The sequence below is a fragment of the Chlorocebus sabaeus genome, chromosome 26 (genome assembly GCF_047675955.1).
Source record: "Chlorocebus sabaeus isolate Y175 chromosome 26, mChlSab1.0.hap1, whole genome shotgun sequence".
Taxonomy (NCBI): Eukaryota; Metazoa; Chordata; class Mammalia; order Primates; family Cercopithecidae; genus Chlorocebus; species Chlorocebus sabaeus.
Window position 1 is genome coordinate 18,651,625 of NC_132929.1, and position 18,757 is coordinate 18,670,381.

Here is an 18,757-nt window from a genome sequence, read left to right on the forward strand (position 1 = left end):
AAATGAGGATTCCTGAGCACGCTCTTCCCCAGACCTACTAAAACAAAAGTTCTGGAAGTGAGGCCTGGAATTCTGCATTTTGAACAGTGGCCATCAGTGTTAGAAAACGATGGTTTAACAGGAATATGAAATATGAGAAATTCCTGGGTGGACTTTATGAAAGAGAAAGGGAACTAAAGACTCAGGCCTAGCAACAGTGTAGTGTAAAGAACAAACCATGACTGGTTAAATATATGCCTTCCTCAGTAAAGTATTGTAAAAATTGCTAGAAACTTTAAAAAATTGTAGCATCTATAAACACACATAGATAACTAGTGCTTGTAGTCTAATTAAAAATGTTATTCCAAAATTAGATGACAATGGTATTTCATGTATTATGTTTTATGTAATAAAAGAAGACCTCACTTTTTGAAAAATTTCTTATTGGAGGGTTGACTATAGAACTTAATACAAAATCACTCCCTGGGCCATTTGCAAAATTTAGGCCTCTACTGAAGAATCTTAGTTGATCAACTGTTAGTCCAAATCTTAATAGCACCTTGAGTGGATAACAGAGAATAATAACAGGAACAAATTTCTTACCGCTGTAAGGGGTCCTTCTGCCTGCGCCTCCATTAGACTTGTGGGCGTCGCTGCAATAAACTGACTAGCAGCTCCAGGCTGGAGTTCCAGCCTATCTGTATACTGTTCTGAAGCAGCAGTAGGAGGACCCTCTGCAGAAAGTGCTAAGACCACACCTGAGGTTTCCTTCTTTAAATGATCATTTTCTGCCCAAGGACCTAACTGGAGCTTTTCATCTTGAGGTGATGCCTCCAGGACTTGAAGTACTTCAGGCTCCTCATCAGAAGGACTTCCAGTTGTTTTATGTCCTGCGGCCTCATTTGTCCTAAAATCCTGAAGGTCCTGCTCCTTGTCCACAATCACCCATTCTTTGGAATCAATCTCTTGCTTGCAAGAGCTCAGGTTAACGGCTATAAATCCATTGCTGCCACCACCATCTGCCTGCTCAGGGGTGTTGGCAGAAGCAGGCTTGGAGACATCTGGAAGATATTCTTCATCATAGTGCCAGATATGGTCAGTACGGGACACAGCAGGAACACAAGCCTTATGCAGCAGAGCAGGGAGAATAGCTTCTTTTCCTGCACTGGTATCTTTCTGCATTTTCTCCAGGCTTAAGGAAATGGAAAGAAGTTACTCAATTGTCCTAAGGAAACATTTATTATATAATATATAAGCACCATACAGAACTAATATGGACACAAAGATGACAGAAAAAAAGATGGATAAAGCATAAGGAAAGTTTCACAGCATTGATAATGTTCTTCTCTACCTGCCACATCCTGCTTTGGAAGATGGAGTTCACGTCCTTCCTCAGCAAGGCCCTTTTTAGTTCCCTTCTTTTGTCAAACCAACTTTTTATTGAACTATGCTTTTATCCCTATTGTATGTTGATACTTATTCTCAATATGAGCCACAACTCAAAATGTGTAAACCAATGCCTCATCCATCCTTTTGATCATGTGAGCATGCAGACATGTGCTTACATAACATAGCTATGAATGATTACCATGTGAGGAAGAACACACATATGTGAAGGATTGTTTAAAATGGAAGCTAGATTGGAGTAGGCCAGAAGTGGCTGAATTGTCTTCGGACACAGTAATTACCATGTTAGTCAAATTCACAGTCCCTCTAACCTAATATTTCATTACCAATAGTAGCCACCAGAGACTATCACTGAAGGGTGTGACTACTGTTAAAGGAAATTAGGTCTTAATACTGTGAATACTATTAAAGCCTTCTATAACTCATAAATATATTCCACACTTTTTTCATTTCTGTCTTCTGTCATCAAATTTTGTTGTAGGGATAATGTGCCTCATAACTATGCACTACAATCTTCACCTATGTATAGATCTCTCAAGTTTCACCTTCCTTTCTCTCTAGGTAGACTGTGAACTCTCGAGGGCAAGCATGACATACTTATTGGTATCTATTTTCCTACAGTATTTTACTCCTAGAAGGTCTTCACTAAAGTGAATTGAACTGACTGTCCCTTGTATATAAATCACTTTTCCCTCTCCTTTATGTATTCCCCTCATCTCTGCCTAATACCACGTTTATCCTGCCCTCTCCAATACTACACTGTTGTGTGGAAGAGATTGCTTTCCAAACAAAGTTACTGTAAAAAATGCTCATTTAACTTGTTCCTAGTGTTAGGAAGTTATCAGCTCTTACTGCTCAGCTTCCAAAGCCAAAGGATATGCTATAGAATTTATAATAATTAAGAATCAGGGCAATAATAATTAAAAATAAGGATGAAAATTAGAGTTTAACAGAAGCAGTGTTACAAAAATGCAAGAATTTCTTATTTGAAAGACTTTATGTAACAGAAATATACAACAACAACAACAACAAAACAATAACAATGGTACCTTAGAAGCTTTAAAAAGAAAAATGAACTATTTTATACCAGGTCTCAAGGAACTTGTCAGTGTCTGGCTTTGGCTCCAGGGTCAGACGTTTTTCCAGCTCAAAGCTGTGGATGGAACGTAACTTTCGCACCAATGGAATATCTCTGTCTGGCTGAGTAATCTCTGAGCGGACACGAATTGGTGACCCAAGGCTTGGAGCATTGAGAAGACCATTTGCCTGGCCATGGCTGTTCTCCTCTTCAGTAGCAGCCTATCCAACATATAAAATAAACCCATGAAAAACATTCTAGGCAATACACATGACAGAATCATTGAAGCCTTTCAAAATAATATCAATAAATGATTAGATGTGTTTTCAGACGATTAGGATATTTTGGCTAGTTTACTTCATTACATTCTTATCTATTAACTCTCCATTAAATGTGTTTTCTTAATTTATACTCAGTTTCAGTATTATTTTAGGTTTTTTTAATACTTTTGGAACAAAGATAAACAATCTAAAAATGTTTAACAGACTTGGCTTTTTGAATTATGTCTGACTTGAGGCTTGTAGGACCCCATTCCACTAACCTAAAACTGAAACCTGGAAAGGATGTTCTCTTTGAGACATAAGTGGTCTCACAAGTTAAGAGAGACTGCCAAGCCTCAGTCGCTATACCTCTTTTCTCATTCCTCCTCTAAAAAACAAAAAACAACATATGTATACTTGTGCCAAAAAAGCCTGGGGGCGGAAATTAAGCCTCATATCAGGAGTGTGGTGACAGAGGGAAGTCTGGGACATCTACTCTGATTAGAGACTCTCAAGAGGATGCCCAATTGGCTCAAATTGGTGATATACTCAGGGTAGCAGTAGAAACACAAGCCAGCCTTCCCTGAAGGAAGGTTTCCCCAAACCCCAATTTAGGTCTCCAGAACTCCCATCAATTATTAATTAATTAGCCAAAAAAAAAAAAAAAAAAGAGAGAGAGAGAGAGAATCAATACAAGAGAAGGCATGCTATCATGACTGACACAACAGAAATAATAGTCAAAATTAAGAAAAACATTTAAAACTCCCAAAGATTTCAGATATTGAACTGGTTTCAATACAAAATATAGACCAGCTATTCCCAAATGTTTAAATAAATAAAGGTTATTACAACAAAGATCAACAAAGGGTTATTTGGAATTAAATGACAGATTAACTTAATATTTAATATTCAATTAACAAGTTAAACAGCAAGTTAGCAAAAAAAAAAAAAAAAAAAAAAACAAAAAAGTGAAAATTATTAATTAGTGAAGCGGAAGACACAGCCAAAGAAATTACCTAGAATAAAAAACAGCAAGATAGGCCAGGCATGGTGGCTCACATCTGTAACCCCAGCACTTTGGGAGGCCGAGGAGGATGGGTCACAAGGTCAGGAGTTCCAGACCAGCCTGGTCAACATAGTGAAACCCCGTCTCTACTAAAAATACAAAAAAACAAATTAGCTGGGTGTGGTGGCGCAGGCCTGTAATCCCAGCTACTCGGGAGCCTGAGGCAGGAGAATCACTTGAACCCAGGAGACGGAGGTTGCAGTGAGCCGAGATCGTGCCATTGCACTCCAGCCTGGGCAACAGACCAAGATTCCATCTCAAAAAAAGAAACAAAAAAAAAACCCAGCAAAAAGAAAATTATGAAAAAAGATATTAAGAGATATGATGGATACAATAAAAAGCCATAATATATGTCTAACTGGAGTCCTAGAAAGAAGAGGTAGTAACATTTAGATACAGAATGGTTGTTATTTCCCAGAACATATTTTTTATACAAAAATAGGAATAAAAATATTCAAGGGACACAAGATATCCCAAGCAAGATAAACAAAAAGAAATACATGCCTAGAAACATAGTTAAAATGCAGAACACCAAAGACAAGAACAAGAACTAAAAAGTAGCTGGAAAGGAAAGATGAAGGTAGGGAAAACAATCACTTAAAAAGAAAAAAACAATTAGAATGACAGTAAATTTCTGAATACCAATGACTGAAGCCAGAGGAAAAATAATCATCAATAGAAAACTTTATATTTGAGCTGGGCGTGGTGGCTCACGCCTGTCATCCCAGCACTTTGGGAGGCTGAGGTGGGTGAATCACTTGAGGTTTAGAGTTCAAGACCAGCCTGGCCAACATGGTGAACCCTGTCTCTAATAAAAATACACACAAAAAATTAGCCAGGTGTGATGGCGCATGCCTGTGGTCCTGGCTACTCGGGAGGTTGAAGCAGGAGAATTGCTTGAACCCAAGAGGTGGTGGGTGAAGTGAGCTGAGACTGCACCACTGCACTGCAGCCTGGGCAACAGAGCAAAACTCTGTCTTAAAAAAACAGAACAAAACAAAAAACAACTTTATTTTCAGCATAAACTGTCTTGAAAGAATGAAGCTAAAATAAGTACATTTATAGATAAATAAATACATTTATAGAAAGAATCCTCTACCAAAAGACCGGAAGTAAAGGAACTTCTGAAGGAAATATTTCTGGAAGAAAGATGAGCCAAGGACTTTCAGAAATGAAAGGAAATGGTAAACATCTTTGAAAGTCCATATAAACATTACTTGTATAAAAGAACAACATTAATAATCTAATTCAAGGCTAGGCCGGGTGGTTCACGCCTGTAATCCCAGCACTTTGTGAGGCCGAGGCAGGTGAATTACTTGAAGCCTGGAGTTTGAGACTAGCCTGGCCAATACGGTGAAACCCTGTCTCTACCAAAAATACAAAAAAATTAGCCGGGTGTGGTGGCACGTGCCTGTACTCCCAACTACTTGGGAGGATGAGGCAGGAGAATCACTTGACCCCAGGAGGTGGAGGTTGCAGTGAGCTGAGATTGCACCACTGCACTCCAGCCTAGGTGACAGAGCGAGACTCTGTCTCAAAAAATAAATAAAATAAATAATAACCTAATTCAAGTCATTCTTTTTTGTTGTTGTCTGTTTGAGAAAGACTCTCACTCTGTCACCTAGGCTGGAGTGCAGTGGCGCAATCTTGGCTCACTGCAGCTTCTCCTCCCAGGTTCAAGTGATCCTCCACCCTCAGCCTCCCAAGTACCTGGGACTACAGGCACATGCCACCATACCCAGCTTTTTCTTTTTTTCTTTTTTTTTGGTAGAGACAGGGTTTTGCCACGTTGCCCAGGCTGGTCTCGAACTCCTGGGCTCTAGTGTTCCTCCCACTTTGGCCTCCCAAAGTGCTGGGATTATGAGTGTGAGCCACTGTGCCAGGGCAAGTCTTTTTTTTTTTTTTTTTAAAGAAAGAATTCAAATCAGAAGAGTACTAAAATGTTGGGAGAAGAGTGAATGAAGTTAAAATGTTCTACAGTCCTTGGAATATCAGAAAGGTGGTTAAAATACTGCTTAATTTTAGACTTTTAAGTTAAAAATAATCGGGAAATTTCAAGGACAACTTCTAAGAGAACAGAATTAGAATGTTTAAATCCCCAATAAGTACAAAGAAAAAACAGAAGACGAAAAATAGCAACAAAATCTGTAACGAAAAGAAAGGCGGGAAAATGGCATTAAAAAACTGAATAGAAATTCAAAAGAGAAGAGAAACAAGTTCATATAAAAATAATTTGGCTGGGCATTGTGGCTTGTTACTGTAATCTTGCCACTTTGGGAGGCTGAGGTGGACAGACCACCTCAGGTCAGGAGTTTGAGATCAGTCTAGCCAACATGGCTAAACCCTCTCTACTAAAAATACAAAAATTAGCCAGGTGTGGTGGCATGTGCCTATAATTTCAGCTACTCGGGAGGCTGAGGCAGGAGAATCACTTGAACCAGGGAGGCAGAGGTTGCAGTGAGCAGAGATCGTGCCACTGCACTCCAGCCTGGGCGACAGAGGGAGACTCTGTCTCAAAAAATAAATACATAAATAAAATAATAATTCTAAATGTAAATCAATTAAGCTAATTAAAACATAAAGACATAAGATTGTCTACTTATATTCCATTTAACGAAAGTCACAACAGAATACAGATGAGAAAAAATAGAAAGATAAAGGCAGAAAAGACACCAGGCATGTACTACCGGAAAGAAAGTTGGCATAACTGTATTAACATCTGACAAAATAGGCTTTAATGCTAGAAAAAAAAATAGTAGGAACAGAATAGAAATAGTCACTACATAAAGAAAAACAAAACTTTTAATCACCTGGCAGGTGTAAAAACTCTAAACTTGTATGCACTTAATAAACTCATGGATGAAAAAAATCATTATGGAAAAATATTTAAAACAGAATGAGAATGAAAATACAACACACCAAAACTTCTGCAATACAGTAACAGAGATATTTATTACCTTCTTTCTGCTTATCTTAGCTAATTCTGCTGCTTCTTTTGCTAGTTTGTTGAGGTAGGATTTAGACTATTGATGTAAAACCTTATCTTTCCTAATGTAAGTATTTAGTGCTATACATTTCTCTCTCAGCACTGCTTTAGCTGCCTCCCAAACATTTTGATATGTTGTAGTTTCAATTTCATTCAATTCTATGTAAATTAAAAATTTTTTCCTTTAAGGCTTCCTCTCTGACCCATGGTTTATACAGAAATACGCTGTATAATTTCCAAGTGTTTAGAGATTTTCCTGCTGTCTTTATGTCATTGATTACTAGATTAACTCCATTATTTTCAGAGAACATAGTATGTGCGATTTCAATTATTTAAACTTATTAAGGTTTGTTTTGTGGCTCTGCTTTTATGGAATCTAACCTAAGACAGTGGTTACCTCAGTGGGGAGAGGGCAGAAGCATAAATATAGAAGGAATATGTTAGAATATTCTAGTTCTTGGGGCAGATGGTAGATTCACATGCTTACATTACTATGCTTTGACATGATAAATATAAAATTTTTATATATAGTATAAGTAGATTTAATTTAATTTTTTTTTTTTTTTTTTGAGACTGAGTCTCGCTCTGTCGCCCAGGCTGTAGTGCAGTGGCTGGATCTCAGCTCACTGCAAGCTCCACCTCCCAGGTTTACGCCATTCTCCTGCCTCAGCCTCCCGAGTAGCTGGGACTGCAGGCGCCTACCACCTCACCCGGCTAGGTTTTTGTATTTTTTAGTAGAGAGGGGGTTTCACCATGTTAGCCAGGATGGTCTCGATCTCCTGACCTCGTGATCTGCCCGTCTTGGCCTCCCAAAGTGCTGGGATTACAGGCTTGAGTCACCGCGCCCAGACAAGTAGATTTTAAAAGATAAATATAGCTGTTTTGAATTTTTCTCCTAGATGACCAATGAATTCCTAAAGTTACAAGCTCTATCCATGCACTTTTTCATGTACATTTATTTATTTATTTATTTTTGAGGTGGAGTTTCCACTCTATTACCCTGGCTGGAGTGCAGTGGCATGGTCTTGGCTCACTGCAACCTCCATCTCTCAGGTTCAAGCGATTCTCCTGCCTCAGCCTCCCAAGTAGCTAGAATTACAGGCACCCACCATCACACCCGGTTAATTTTTGTATTTTTAGTAGAGACAGGGTTTCACCATGTTGGCCAGGCTGGTCTTGAACTCCTGACTTCAGGTGATCCCTCCCCAACCCTGGCCTCTCAAAGTGCTAGGATTACAGGTGTGAGCCACCATGTCTGGCCCTCATGTACATATTTTTACTTCTACTTCTACTTCAACCACTTCTTCCATAAGGCATGTTCCCAACTCCCACCCCATCTGCATGCATTTTAATTCTTTTAAATGTTTTGCACAATGTTCTGTCTTGTATTATATTTGCTTGTGCAGCTACATATCAACCCAAAGAGACCATAAGCTCCTTAAGGGTAAAAGATGTATCTTAAACTGCACGGCACCTAGCTTAGTACACTGTCTTCAATATTTAGCTTAAAGCCTTAGCCAGATGTTCAAAATGAGAGCTTGTAATGTTCAGCACTATATATTATAAATTCAATAAACTGCACATGATAACAAATAATGGACTTAGGGTCAAAACTATTTACCATTCAAATTTCACTCAGATTAAATAGTGATAGTGGGTAAAAGACAGAAACTAAAGTAACTAAGATCTTCTATGTCAAGTGCCATTTCATTCTCTCACATACACAGATATCCATATGGGCTGACAACTGAGAATGTCACCAGTGATTTTTTTGCTATAAGTTTGTTCTTGGTGCCATAAAGACAGCCACAGCTGATACTACAAAACTCTGACACTGACTCCCTATCTACTTTCCACTACTCATTCCTGACTACTATTGGTCCAGATTGTGCTTTGTCAACAGCCAAATCACATTGTGGCATATCACATCGATCCAGAGATCATTTTGCAAATGACTCCCATGACTGAACATATACACCTGCTATAGTCTGAATGTTTGTGGCCCCCAAAATTCACCTGTTGAAATTCTAATTCCCAATGTGAGGGTATCAGGAGGCGGGTCTTTGGGAGGTAATTAGGTCAAGAAGGCAGAGCCCTCATGAATGAGAGCGGTGTCCTTACAAAAGAGGTCCAACAGAGACCCTTCCCCATCTACATGAGGACTCAGCAAGGAGGAGCCACAAAACAGCCCTCACCAGATACCAAACCTGCCTAGCCTTCCTTCTTGGACTTCCCAGCCTTCCGAACTGTAAGAAATACATTTCTGTTGTTTATAAGGTACTGATACCTTACAAATTCCAAGCTTTATCTTGTTTTTGTTGGCATCCATCTCTTCCCAAACATCCTTCTCCTGGGGACGGGGGTGTCCCAGAGATCCAGGCAATTTATCTGGTGACACACCAACAGGGATGCCATTTTCTCCATCGCTAAGCTGTTCATCTGGAAATACCTCATCTGTATTTTCCCGAAGCAAGTCTCCTGGGATGGGAGTGGCATTGGCAATTCTACATATGAAGGGAGGAAAAAAAGGCAAGAATCAAAAATTACTATGATACTATCTTACATAATTATATTTCTTCATTTAAATGAAGTCCACATATAATTAAGAGAGTTCAAAAAAAAAAAAAAAAAAAAAGCACCTTGAAAACTTAGTTTGGCCGGGCATGGTGGCTCACGCCTGTAATCCCAGCACTTTGGGAGGCTGAGGCGGGCGGATCACTTGAGGCCAGGAGTTCAAGACCAGCCTGGCCAACATGGTGAAACCCTGTCTCTACTAAAAATACAAAAAATAGCTAGGCGTGGTGGCGGGTGCCTATAATCCTAGCTACTCGGGAGGCTGAGGCAGGAGAATTGCTTGCATCTAGGAGGCGAAGGTTGCAGTAAGCCGAGATTGTGCCACTGCACTCCAGCCTGGGTGACAGAGCAAGACTCCAGCTCAAAAAACAAAATGAAACAAAAAAAAAAAAAGAAAGAAAGAAAGAAAAAAGGAAAAGAAAAAAAAAAACCTGAGGTCATGCCAATTCTACAAAATAAAACTTTAACATTTTGATCAATTAGAATTTTCAAGCTGATTTTAAAATACAAATTCTAAAACAATAACACACTAATTTGACAATCACTTTATAAGTAAGAAGCATTTCATCTATTTTCAAAGAAGTCTTTGTCAATTAAAACAACATTTTTTTTTTTTTTTTTTTGAGACAGAGTTTCACTCTTGTCGCCCAGGCTGGAGTGCGGTGGCATGATCTTGGTTCACTGCAACCTCCACCTCTTGGATTCAAGTGATTCTCTTGCCTCAGCCTCCTGAATAGCTGGAATTACAGGCACCCACCACTATGCCCGGCTATTTTTTGTATTTTTAGTAGAGACAGGGTTTCACCATGTTGGGTAGAATGGTCTTGAACTCCTGACCTCAGATGATCCACCCACCTCGGCCTCCCAAAGTGCTGGGATTACAGGCATGAGCTACTGTGCCCGGCCTGTTAGAGAATCAAAAAAAAAATCTAAACAGGAAAATGTTAAGTGCTGTTGAACTCCAAATAAAATACAGAGATAAATCTCCAAATCAACATTTCATTTGGGAAGCAAGAACTACAATTTGGGGCACATATATAGACTGAGTGGGTCTCTGGTATATCTGAAGACCAAAGGAGAGGTTGAGGGTTTTATTAGAGAGATGTCACATACTGTTTTGAAAGAAAGCTCATTGGCACTAGAGAAGCTTTTGGGAGCTGGCAGGCTCTGACTGGTGAGTGACAGAGGAATGTAAATTTAGTGTTAGAGTCACAAGAGGCCATTTCAGCAGCTGGGCTTTCGAGAAATCAAATTCTTGGAACAGGTGCTATATGCCCCAAGTACTTTCTCCCTCTGGCCTCTTGATTGATTTAGTTGAATATGACAAGAATGACCTAATTTGTATAATCAACTTTTGCAGTGCCATAATGAAATAAACAGGTGTCAGGTCAATCAGCTATGCTATTTTTTTTAAGGTGTGAAATGTGTATTACTTTTTCACTCGCAGACTTTTTTTTTAATTTTTGAGACAGAATCATGTTCTGTCTCCCAGACTGGGGTGCAGTGGCATAATCTCGGCTCACTGCAACCTCCACCACTGGGGTCCAAGTGATTCTCCTGCCTTGGCCTCCCAAGTAGCTGGGATTACAGGCATGCACCACCATGCCCAGCTAATTTTTTATATTTTTAGTAGAGATGGGGTTTTGCCATGTTGGCTGGGCAGGTCTTAAACTCCTGGCCTCAAGTGATCCGCCCACCTCGGCCTCCCAAACTGCTGGGATTACAGATGTGAGCCACCGCGCCCAGCCACTTGCAGACTTTTTACTAAGCACCTACTACATGCAATGCCCTAGCAACACAAACAAGAGGAAGGAAATTCTTGCCCTAGAGGGAAAACTAGACTTCCTGTAATTATACAGTTTATATAGTTCAGCATGAACTGACCTGGGGGTAAAAATAGCAAATATTAACTGGCATTTGTCTATATATTTCTTTCAAAGTAATTCCAGGTCTTATTTACATGGTTGGTCATCTCTTCCTTAGACCCTCCCATGAGAGGCTTTTCTAGTTCACAGTTATCGTTCACCAAGTGAAAAGGCTCCTGCCAGTTCTACAACGCTATGTTCTAGGTTTTTTTGTTTTTTTTTTAAACTATTGCTGACTGAACACAATACTTAGTACACAATGAAACCTCCTCTTAGAAGTGACCTGGAATGTCTCAAAGTAGACAAATCAGTCTTCAGTACATTATACTGACTCCTGTAATTACTGTGAGTGGCAACACAGGCATCCTCTCAGTGAGCCACTTTAAGAGTCACAGTTAGATCCTGGCAATGGTGTCATGAGTACTTCATAGGCTGTGAGAAGACCAGTGATTTTTCAGGGACTTGTTCCACCTGACTTGGTGACCGATGACCTTCACCGCTACCTTTGCCTAAATGGGTCAACGCTAGAATGAACCTCTTTATCGACAATTTACAATGATACAATCTAGAAAAGCACTGATAATGGCTCCCAGAAAAAAAACTTATAACCGAGTAGTGTCTGTAGTTCTGACAGTGGAAGCATATTTAAAAGGTAGTTTGGCCTAAAATAGTTCAAATAAACAGATTTATTATAGAGATAATTAAAGATCAGAAATAAACTGGCTACTAATGGATTTTTCAGATATTAGTTCAATATAATTTATTTATTGATGCAAGAGTCACAATGGACACTAACATACATGTACTACACGGTAATCCAAATGTTTATTGAAAGAATTCCCTCTATTCCTGAGGAAAGAGAAAGGGAAATAGATGAATATTTGAATTGAAGAAGCTTAGTCTATTATCTTCACCTTTTTTCCATTTTAATCACTCAGTATTCTTCCAAGCCCCTTTTTCCCTTATGTCTAGCCATTATTCTGCTTTTTTTCCAACTACCTCAATTCCTTGGCATTTCCTTCTTTCACACTTCAGGAAACAAACCACGCCTCCATCTCTGAATACACTTCTACTTCTACTTGAATACAATCCTACTTTTTCTCTTATATCTTATGCTTCAATATGATACCACACACTGCAAGGACCTCGTCTATCTCCTCCACACAGGCTCTCTTTTACAGGACTCAGGTTCCTCCCCCACCCGTCCCCTCCCTCTGCATTTATTCTCCACTCCTTACTCCTTCCCTGGTTCTTGTTTCCTTTCTTTTCCTAAACTCTGATCCAAATCTGGAGTATGCGATATAGAAAGAAATAATTCCTTCCCAGGAAAATTATATCATGTTCAGGAATATGAATGAGTGAGACAGTACACATGAGAGTGTTATTAGCACATGGCCCATGTGTCCAGGCAAAGTGTTATGTAACTGAAGCAGATTAAGGGAATAAGAAAACGTGTGGAAGAACTGAAGAGCTATGAGAGAAAATAGTAAGAATGAATATCCTTTTCATATTTCATTCCCCATAATCTAAGGCAAACTAGTGTCTGTGGGCCAAATCTGGCCTGCAGATCAGAGGAAAATCTATGGCATTAAACATAAAACCTATTTTTTTTTTTTAATAGACTTGTTGGAACACAGTCAGTCTCGTTTGTTTACGAGTTGGCCACGGCAGCTTTTGCACTACAACAGCAATGAGAGTAGTGACACAGACAGCATAGCTCACAGATATTCATCTGGCCCTTTACAGATAAAAGCTTGCTGGCTCATGATTTAAAGCATCCTCTCACCTTCTCCTAAACTTTCAATCTCGGCCGGGCGCGGTGGCTCAAGCCTGTAATCCCAGCACTTTGGGAGGCCGAGATGGGCGGATCACAAGGTCAGGAGATCGAGACCATCCTGGCTAACACATTGAAACCCCGTCTCTACTAAAAAAAAATACAAAAAAGTAGCCGGGCGATGTGGCGGGCGCCTGTAGTCCCAGCTACTCGGGAGGCTGAGGCAGGAGAATGGCGTAAACCCAGGAGGTGGAGCTTGCAGTGAGCTGAGATCCGGCCACTGCACTCCAGCCTGGGCGACAGAGCCAGACTCCGTCTCAAAAAAAAAAAAAAAACTTTCAATCTCCCTCTATGAAGAAATTCAGGGTTCTGGGACATACCCTATACATTTTTCTCTTTAACACTGATTCTCCAGGTGTTCTACCATATCATTTGCAAACAGAAAAAAATCAGAGATTGTCAAGCTTTTTCTTGGAGGGTCAGATAGTGATGTGGGCAAGAGTCATTGTTGGATGCTACAATTAACAGGCAAAAGTATGACAAGAAACACAGTGCTGACATAGTTGCAAATATCTTCCCACAAGATTATTTCTTACAAAAACAGTTAACTTTATAGTAGAAAGAACCGGCCACCGTAACCAAATTATCAACACTAGTATCATCAGTAAAAAGACATATTGACATTATGTACCTCCTTGTTTAATGCCATAGATTTTCCTCTGATCTTTGCTCTAAATTTATCTCACAGATTCTGATAAGTAGTGTTTACATTATCATTTTTTTCTATAACTTAGTTTTTCTTTTCCTTTTCACCCAAGAGCATAGTCATACATCACTTAACAATGGGGATACACTCTAACAAATGCCATCGTTAGGCAATTTCGTCATTAACCAAACCATCACAGTGTACTTAAAAAAAACTGTATTGTATAGCTTATTACGTGCCTAGGCTGTACGGTATAGCCTATTGCTCCTAGGTTACAAACCTGTACAGCATGTTACTGTTCTGAATACTGCAGGCAAGCATAACACAATGGTATTTGGGTATTATAACATATCTAAACACAGAAAAGCAGAGTAAAACTACAGTATTGTAATCTTAGAGGACCACTGTCATATATGCAGTGTGTCGTTGATGGCAATGTCATTACACGGCACATGACTGTAGTTTAACAGGTTTTTAAATTTCCAGTAAAAGGGCCTTTGATACTTTAATTTTGCTGGTAATTTCTAGTTTTCTTGCAGTGTGATCAGATAGTGTAATACTTCTACTTTATGGAACTACTTACATGTTTCTTTGTGACCTAATGCCTGATCAATTTTTGTGAATGTTCCAGGGGTACTTGGGCAGGAGGTATAGTCTCTATCATCAAGGTATAGAGTTCAGAAAACATAAATAAGATCTACCTTACTATGATCATGTTATTTAAGTCTTCTATCTTCCTATTCTCTGTTCACTTAATCTGTCTTAAACTGAGAGTGGTGCATTAACATCTCCGATTATGAATGTGTTTTTGTGTCGCCTTGAATATCCTGCAGTTGTTGTTTCCTGAAGGTGAGTGTCATGATTCTGGTGACTAAATATTAAAAAATTTTGTATCCCACTTGTGAATTGTGGCATTTGGCATTAAAAAGTACCCTTCCATCTTTTGTAAGTTTTTTTGTTTTGGCTTGAATTCTACATCATCTGCTATTAGGATCATTTCTCTTTTCTATCTTTCTGATATATCTTTGTCCATCTCTTTCTTACTGTTTTTAGGTGTGTGCCTCTTATATACAGCATATGAATATAGCTATATAACCCAAACTGAAAACCTTTTCCTTTTAATAGGTGACTTAAGCCCATGTATATTTATTGCTGTGACTGATATGTTTGATCTTAAGTCTGCTGTAGTATTTTATTTCCTTAAATTGTGTGTATCTGAGCTTTGTAACATGATGTAATAGGATACACAGACAGTAAAATGGTTATTATAGGGAAACAGATTAACATATCTATCAACTCATACTTTTTTTGTGATAAAGAGCAGCTAAAATCTACTTATTTAACAAAAATCTCTAATACAATTTTATTTTTATTTAAGATATGTCCAAGTCTTCTGAAAATACAATTTTATTAAGGTTATTCTTTATGTTGTCCATTAGATCTCCACACTTGTTCATCCCACATATCTGCTATTTTATATCCTTTGACCTACATCTCCCCATTTCCTTTCCTTCCTCCCTCCTTGAACTCCCTGTGGTAACCACTGTTTCATTCTCAATCTCTGTGCATTTGAGTGCATATATATATATACATATATATATAGATGTACGTATATGTGTGTGTGTATATATATGTTTTTTTCACATACAAATGAGATCATGCAACATTTTTCTTTCTGTCTGGCTTATTTCACTAAGCATGTCTTTTAGTTCCATCTATGCTGTGGTAAATGGTAGGATCTTCTTTTTAAAAGCTGAATAAGGTTGGGCGCTGTGGCTCATGCCTGTAATCCCAGCACTTTGGGAGGTTGAGGCAGGTGGATCACCTGAGATCAGGAGTTCCAGATCATCCTGGCCAACATGGTGAAACCCCATCTCTAATAAAAATGCAAAAATTAGCCAGGTGTGGTGACACAGGCCTGTAATCCCAGCTACTCAGGAGGCTGAGGCAGAAGAATCGCTTGAATCCAGAAGGTGGAGGTTGCAGTGAGCAGAGATCGTGTCATTGCACTCCAGCCTGAGCAACAGGGCAAGACTCAGTCTCAAAAAATAAACATAGAAAAATTAAAGGCCGGCGCGGTGGCTCAAGCCTGTAATCCCAGCACTTTGGGAGGCCGAGACGGGTGGATCACGAGGTCAGGAGATCGAGACCATCCTGGCTAACCCGGTGAAACCCCGCCTCTACTAAAAAATACAAAAAACTAGCCGGGCGAGGTGGCGGGCGCCTGTAGTCCCAGCTACTCCAGAGGCTGAGGCAGGAGAATGGCATAAACCCGGGAGGCGGAGCTTGCAGTGAGCCAAGAGCCGGCCACTGCACTCCAGCCTGGGCGGCAGAGCGAGACTCTGTCTCAAAAAAAAAAAAAAAAAAAGAAAAAGAAAAATTAAAAAGCTGAGTAGTATTCTATTATGTGTGTGTGTATGTATTTATACATCTATATTCCATTGTGTGTGTGTATATATACAAATGTATACAATACACACACACACATACACATAATTTCTTTATCAATTTGTCCATCAATGGGTATTTAGGTTGTTCCTGTATCTCGGCTATTGTAAATAATGCTGCAATGAACACGAGAGTGCAGATATCTTACTTGGTCAACTAATTTTCAACAAGGGCACCAAAAGGACACAATGGGGTCCAATAAATGGTGTTCTTCAACAAACGGTGCCGGAAAAACTGGATTTCCACATGCAAAGGAATTGGACCCCTATTTTACACAATACACAAAAATCAACTAAAAATGTATAAAAGACCTATATGTTAAGACCTGAGACTATAAAACTCCTAGAAGAGAACATAGAGGGAAAGCTTTGTCATAGTATTTTATTATTATGTGTACAGTATCTTGCTACATTTGCTACATTTCTTCCTCTACAAGATGTATCCTTTGTCCAGTTTTTTGTTGTTGTTGTTGTTGTTGTTTGCGTCAAGATCTCACTCTGTTGCCCAGGGTGGAGTATAGTGGCGCGATCTCAGGTAACTGCAACCTCTACTTCCTGGGCTCGCCATTATCCAGCTTCAGCCTTTGGAGTAGCTGGGACTACAGGTGCATGCCACCACACTCGGCTAATTTTTGTATTTTTTGTAGAGACAGTGTTTCACCATGTTGCCCAGGCTGGTCTCAAACTCCTGAGCTCAAAGTGATCTGTCCACCTTGACCTCCCAAAGTATTGGGATTACAGGCATGAACCACTGTGCCTGGCCTGTACTTTAATTTATAAATAATTTTGGGGGAGTATTTCAGGAGGTTCGCCTTTTTGTTCTAATGCTTATCTTTGGATATAAACCTTTTTAAATGCTCTTAGTTCTCTGTGGGTTTTTTTGTTTTTTGTTTTTTTTTGAGACGGAGTCTCATGTTGTTGCCCAGGCTGGAGTGCAGTGGCGCGATCTCGGCTCACTGCAACCTCTGCCTCCTGGGTTTGAGCGATTCTTCTGCCTCAGCCTCCCAAGTAGCTGGGACTACAGGTGTGCGCCATCACGCCCAGCTCATTTTTGTGTGTTTTTTTTTGTTTGTTTGTTTGTTTGTTTGTTTTGAGACAGAGTCTCATTCTGTTACCCAGGCTGGAGTGCAATGGCACGATCTCAGCTCACTGCATGCTCCACCTCCCGGGTTCACGCCATTCTCCCGCCTCAGCCTCCTGAGCAGCTGGGACTACAGGCACCCGCCACCACGCCCGGTTAATTTCGTTTTTTTATTTTTAGTAGAGAGGGTTTCACCGTGTTAGCCAGGATGGTCTCAATCTCCTGACCTCGTGATCCACCCGCCTCGACCTCCCAAAGTGCTGGGATTACAGTCATGAGCCACCGAGCCCAACTAATTTTTGTATTTTTTAGTAGAGACGGGGTTTCACGACATTGGACAGGCTAATCTCAAACTCCTAACCTTGTGACTCACCCGCCTCAGCCTCCCAAAGTGCTGGGATTACAAGTGTGAGCCACCACACCCAGGCAGTTCGCTGTTTTTAAATTTAATCTTCTGCTATTTGGTTTCTCAGTTTTAACTGGTATTATTTTGTTTTTCTTCTTCAGGCACTCCAACAACCTGAATGTTATTTCTTCTCTGCCTTCAGTTTGCACTACCTTCTCTCTAACTCTTCTGAGTTGTTTCTTTATCTCATTTTCATTCTCTCCAGGTTTTTTCCTTGTCCTTATTCAATGACTTCTATTAAATTTTCACTTAAGTCTATTCTCCTTTGTGCACCTTATAACATATTCTTCAATTCTGAGATAATTTTGTCTTTTCCTTCTATTTCTTTCCTGAGTTCAATCAATTCTGATTTCCTTTCTTCCTCTCCCAATAAGGTCTGAACCTCAGCCCTTGAGTAGGGGTGGGACAGCTCTTGCTTGGAGGTTTAATCTCACTCAGTCCTAGGCATCGTGGCTAGACCTTGTATCTGCTTTCCTGTATCTGTATTCTGTACATTTGTCTTTATTTCTTATTAATCAATCCCAAGTTATTCCAATTCCCTATTATTGACTATTATTAACTATAGTTAACAATATCTTATGTAGGCTGGGCACGGTGGCTCATGCCTGTGATCCCAGCACTTTGGGAGGCCAAGGCAGGTGGATCACCTGAGGTCAGGAGTTCAAGGCCAGCCTGCCCAACATGGTGAAACCTCATCTCTACTAAACATACAAAAATGAGTGTGGTGGCGCACCCCTGTAATTCCAGCTACTCGGAAGGCTGAGGCAGGAGAATGGCTTGAACTCGAGAGGTGGAGGTGGCAGTGAGCCTAGATTGCGCCATTGCACTCCAGCCTGGGTGATTGAGTGAGATTCTGTCACAAAAAAAACAAACCAACAAACAAAAATACTCACGTATATTTCAAAATAGCTAGAAGGTTTGAAAAGTTCCCAACACAAAGAAATGATAGATGTTTGAGGTAATGGATATCCTAATGACCCTGATTTGATCATAACACATTGCATGTATGTATTAAAATATTCCATGTATCCCATATATATGTACAATTATTGTGTAATACTAAAAATTTTAAATAATTCTTTAATTTTTTTCCTATTCAAATTACTGTGTAGTTTCTGTCTCCTGACT

At 39.7% G+C, this 18,757-nt stretch overlaps 1 protein-coding gene across 7 annotated transcripts in view; it reads right to left on the minus strand.

The window, feature by feature from the left end:
- TTBK2 (tau tubulin kinase 2) overlaps positions 1 to 18,757 on the minus strand; it is a 180,339-nt gene that overhangs the window by 31,277 nt on the left and 130,305 nt on the right. For all 7 annotated transcript variants that reach the window (XM_008016878.3, XM_008016880.3, XM_008016879.3 and 4 more), the window contains 3 exons: positions 9,064 to 9,280; positions 2,474 to 2,685; positions 583 to 1,171 (listed from right to left, as the gene is read on the minus strand). In XM_008016878.3, the coding sequence (XP_008015069.3) occupies positions 583 to 1,171; positions 2,474 to 2,685; positions 9,064 to 9,280 (1,018 nt within the window). The remainder of the gene's footprint in view (positions 1 to 582; positions 1,172 to 2,473; positions 2,686 to 9,063; positions 9,281 to 18,757) is intronic.